Here is a 4,973-nt window from a genome sequence, read left to right as displayed (position 1 = left end):
TCCGTATGTTTTACGTAGGAATGTATTAGAGGCTTTACATATGGGTCATCCGGGGATTGTTAGAATGAAGGCGTTAGCAAGAAGTTACGTTTGATGGCCAAACATGGACAAAGAAATAGAGGAGTGGGTGGCCACTTGCGACCCATGCCAGGAATCGAGACCAGCACCCCCGGAAGCGCCCGCCACAGAATGGGAAAAACCTAAAGCACCCTGGTCGCGAATACACATCGACTTCGCAGGGCCATTCCAAGGTCAGACTTTCCTTATAGTTGTGGATGCATACTCAAAATGGCTAGATGTAGTCCTAATGACTTCAACCACGGCAGAGGCAGTCATTAAGGTTCTATGGCAACTTTTCGCCACTCATGGCCTGCCCGACCTCCTAGTCTCCGATAACGGGCCCCAATTCACGGCCATGCAGTTCGAAACGTTTTTAGTAGGTCAGGGAATTCGGCATGCCCTCGTCGCGCCATTCCATCCGGCATCAAACGGACAGGCGGAGAGAATGGTGCGATTCGCAAAAGAGGCCCTCGCTAGGATGGGTCCAGGTGATTGGCAAACACGCATTGACCATTACCTCCTAATTCAGCATATTACCCCAAGCGCAATGACGGGTAGGAGTCCCGCTGAACTACTCATGGGCCGCCGTCTACGGTCTCACCTGGACCGTCTGCACCCAAATTACTCTGCCACAGCTCCCCCAGACTCCACAAGCAAAATTCGGTCTTTCAGCATAGGGGATTCAGTATACGCCCACAACTATGCAGGGGGAACATTGTGGATGCCGGCAAAGGTCATTGGCATCACGGGTCCACGATCGTATCTGCTGGAATTAGAAGATGGGCGGAACTGGAAAAGGCACATCGATCAACTTCGGGGGCGTCTAGCACACTCAGACCTTCGAAACGAAGACGATATTTTCCAGCCTACAGAAAGTCAGCCACGCGAGAGCCCCATCATAGAAAACTACGACACCTGCGATCCAAGCTTGGAACAAGAGAAAACGCACGAAGCAGAGCAAACCCCAGACAACGTAACCGAGAAGACTCCAGAACGCCCTAGCAACGAAGGCACAAAACCTCCCGAACGTGAAACAGGAAAAGCACCCGATCCTGCAACCACTTCTAACCAACCCGAACTACGACGCTCCTCCCGAGCAAGACAAACACCCACCTACCTAAAAGACTATGTTACCTACCGCAACGTTCCATCTAGGAGGGGAGGGGTGTTAGATATTAGCATATATCGTAGTAAGTCTCCCCTCTGGTCCGCTGCTACAGCGGGAAACAGGTATCGTTCTGATTGGTCGTGGGGCGTACCCGATCCCTATAAAAGGGGAACCCTCCGACCACAGAGCAAGCTGGATCACTACTATTACTAATAAAGAGCTGTTAAGTCACTTCGTGTCCGCAGTCTGTCTCTCGTTGCCCAGATCTAACAGAGGAAGACATTGAACTCTATAGTATAGCCCAACTAGTATTCAGATTCTTTTTTTCTTCTTCTTCTGAGCCCTAATTCAGATTCTTTTTAAAGTCTCCACAGCATCAATTATTTGAAAAGAATGATTTATCTTTTGTTCATCTTGCTTTATGGGATCACGTAGTTCAAGTCCATATCTAGGGAGCTCGCTATGAAACGTTAGGCTAGTCAGTAGACTGCAAGCAAGAAAAAGAGAAAAATCTGAATATTAATACAATAATAAATAGATAAATAAACTTTAGTTCCTATGAAAAGAGGGTGGTTGTTTCAACTTTCAATTTCGGATACGTCGCTTCCAAATCATTATAACCATTGACTGTTAGTGGCCATTTACAGTCTTTAATATGTATCCCGTCCACGAACCGATGTTACCACTTTTATTTTAATAAAAGACAAACATTACTTCCAAAACGAACGGGAAATCCGATCCCCAAGATTAAAAAAAAACAAAAAACCTGCAGGCGAGCCTCCCGACCCATCAGTTCTATCGGCATTTGATTGTTGCTGCCTGAAACGACGAGGCGCGCCGTTCTAGGACTCTTCGGCGATCAAGAACGCTTGGTCCTCTCGGAGCTCGATTAGCCTCACTTGGCGGTTCCGGTGCCGCGCTGGCCGTTCGTTCCTCCTGGAGATGCGGTGACGAGTCCGGCTTTGGCTCGCGGGGCGGCCGTCATGGCTAATGGTGAGCAGCTGCTCCTTAGTCCGGTTCTCTCTCTCTCTCTCCCAGAAACCCTCTCCTGGCCGTTCCCTCGGGGCAACGTCGGGCATTCCCCGCTCGCCGGCCCACCCATGTACTTATTCTCCCGGGAGTGGGGCGGTTCCCTCGTGCCAGGGTCCCTAGACCTCCCTGGGTCAGTCCCCCTTTCATGCTACCTGCAGCCCCCGAAAGCAGGAACGCTCCACGCCGCCGGCCCTGACTTTCTCTTGCCTGTTCTTCACAGTGTATTCCCTGGACGGGCTCTTGGTCTTCGGCTTGCTCTTCGTTTGCACCTGCGCCTACTTCCGGAAGGTGCCTCGCCTGAAAACCTGGCTCCTGTCGGAGAAGAGGGGCGTCTGGGGTGTATTTTACAAAGGTAGGAATCTCGCACAGAGCGCTAAGCACCGACACGGTAAAGCGGAGGGAAAACTTTACAGACAAGCGCGGAGAAGCGTTGAGTAGGAGCTCAGAAGTCAAGCTGGTGGCATCTTCGGCAGGAAGGACAATTTAATTTAATTTGTCCAGCGCGTATAATATAAGAGATCTAAGTATAAATATGATTATGACTACAGGAAATGAATACGAATAAGCAGCGACAGTAGGAAAGGGACGGTAGGCACGTTGGTGCGCTTATGCACGCCCCTTACAGATTTCTTAGAAATGGGAAATTATAAATTAATTATAAATTAATTAATTTAATTAAATTTAGACCATTTTTTTTGCCATTGCACTTCCCTTTAGTATAATCTTAGCGTACACACCTGCCTTAAAAACAATCCAAACACAAATGAGCAACGAAAGCAGTACAATAAAACTTTGTAATAGGTGGATTTTATTGTGACAATGAACAACTAAAGGGTCTCCCCCCACCCCTTTTCACTGGTACTCTTTTTGTACTTTCTCAAGAGAGATACCCCTTCAGTTTGGGAAGCCCTGGGTTAGATGGAAGCTAGCTTAGTGTATAAATCGGACCTGGGTGGATAGAAGTTAATTAAACATCTGCTATATTGTGATTTAGCTTTAAATCTCTTTACATTTATTTGATAAAAGAGCGTGTTGATACTTTGATATAATTGGAAATGGTGGACGTTGTTTATATAAAGCAAACGTTTCATTCAGCTTTAGCCTTGGTATAGCATACGTATTGAGACCGGAGGGTTTAATCATGCTTAACTCTATGTTACTCACAAAGATGGTAGGACAATGTGCTGGTGAATATCACCTTTCACTGGTTGACTGGAGGTCAGCAAGTTGGGTAGAGGTAGACTTCTATTGTAGAGTCTCTGCTGTAGCTCAAAAGTGCTGGCAGTGTTATAGATTCTATGCCAGTGTTTACAGATTGAAAAACCTGAAAGAGATTCTGTGAGTAGTATGCAGAAAACTGGCTTGAAATGTTAGCTCAAAAGATTTGAAGTTAGCTAGGCTGGCAGTGCACTTAGTGTGTACATTGCAAGAAAGCATTTCTATTTTTCTTCATTGTCAAAGAATTATATGAAATAACATGTGCTGATCATTGTTTGAATAATAAATGTCGTTCATGTTTTTCAGCGGCAATCATTGGGACCAGACTTCATTCAGCAGTGGCAATATCCTGTATTGTCATGGCTTTTTATGTCCTCTTTATAAAATGAATCCCACTGCTTCAGATGGACAACTGTTTAAATGAAGACACTATGCTCTTTTGCTTCCGAGGACTGTACCTCCTAGCAGAATTCACAAGAACCTATACAGATGGCGAGGAGAAATTCTTCTGTGGCCACTTCTTGCTTGAGACCAAGGGAATGTTGTTTAAATAGAACGTCTAAAAGAGTTTCAACAAAAATCAAAAGATTGTTTTATGTGCAGATTATTAAAATTAATATTAGTCTATACATGAGAAATATCACAGGTTTGTGACAAGTAGAAATGAGTGATGCTTTTTCCAGAGTTTGAAATAACATGGAAGTGGAAAGGTTACTCTAGTGTTTCTTTTGTCCCCAAAATGTAGTAGCATTGAAAGGCTGTAGATTTTTTTTTCTTTGATTACGATACTTTGAACCCAAACTCGTTATAACAGGAATAACTGAAGATGAGAAACTAGCCAATGATAGAACAAAACATTTCTGCATTGTGGAATTCTTGAAGAATTGAAACATGAAGGAAACAAAATACAATTTGGTGGTGTTCACTTATCTTTTGCTATAATTAATCTTGCCACCTCATTTAAATGCTGAATATGGTTAAAATGTCATGTTATTTTGTAGAACCCAGTTTGCAAGCAAGAATTAAAAGAACTTAAAATGTGATATAGGAGAAAATAGTGGGGGCACATGCTGTTATATAAGATGTCAGACGCTAACATGTTTAAATTACATATAAAGATAACATGTATATTTTGAGATGTGTACATACTTAAAGATTTGTTCTAGTCTTTATTTTTATTATACTTTTAATTTTTCCTCATTCCACCCCTCCTCTTGGTAGTAACCTCCTATCACCAGGTGTGGAAGTGTAGGAGATTCTCTTCTAAAATAGGAGCATTACTGTAAAAGAGTATGTGTGACTTATCTAAAGTTTATAATGTTGTAAGCATCTGGCTGATTGACAAAATAGTTTTAAGGTTGGCCCTAAACAATTTTAATCCATTGTTTTTTTTTATATCAGTTCAACCTGAGAAAGCCAAGTTTCTTTTTCAACATTGTACATTTTGTCACAGTATACTAATTACATATTTATAAATCATCAAGAACACTAAAACCATAATGGTATTCCAGCAATATGTGTTTGAATAAATCTGCCTTTTTTGATCTTCCCTGTA

General features: G+C 43.2%; 1 protein-coding gene across 1 annotated transcript; it reads left to right on the top strand.

Moving 5' to 3' along the window:
* The first annotated feature begins 2,002 nt into the window (after positions 1-2,002).
* On the top strand, positions 2,003-4,973 carry TMEM167B (transmembrane protein 167B). Its single transcript, XM_081947872.1, has 3 exons — positions 2,003-2,161; positions 2,421-2,552; positions 3,725-4,973. Exons 1-3 carry the CDS (start codon positions 2,152-2,154, stop codon positions 3,805-3,807), a joined length of 225 nt encoding a protein of 74 aa, XP_081803998.1. The 5' UTR covers positions 2,003-2,151; the 3' UTR covers positions 3,808-4,973.

The sequence above is a fragment of the Natrix helvetica genome (genome assembly GCF_964273705.1).
Source record: "Natrix helvetica genome assembly, chromosome: 3".
Taxonomy (NCBI): domain Eukaryota; kingdom Metazoa; phylum Chordata; class Lepidosauria; order Squamata; family Natricidae; genus Natrix; species Natrix helvetica.
The sequence above is the reverse complement of the archived record's forward strand: the minus strand, read 5'-3'. Positions and strand labels throughout refer to the sequence as shown.

What these genes read in the sequence shown, in the direction of transcription:
- TMEM167B (XM_081947872.1), top strand. An exon ending in CTGGGGTGTATTTTACAAAG is followed by an intron (nt 2,553 to 3,724) that starts GTAGGAATCTCG and finishes CATGTTTTTCAG; the next exon opens with CGGCAATCATTGGGACCAGA.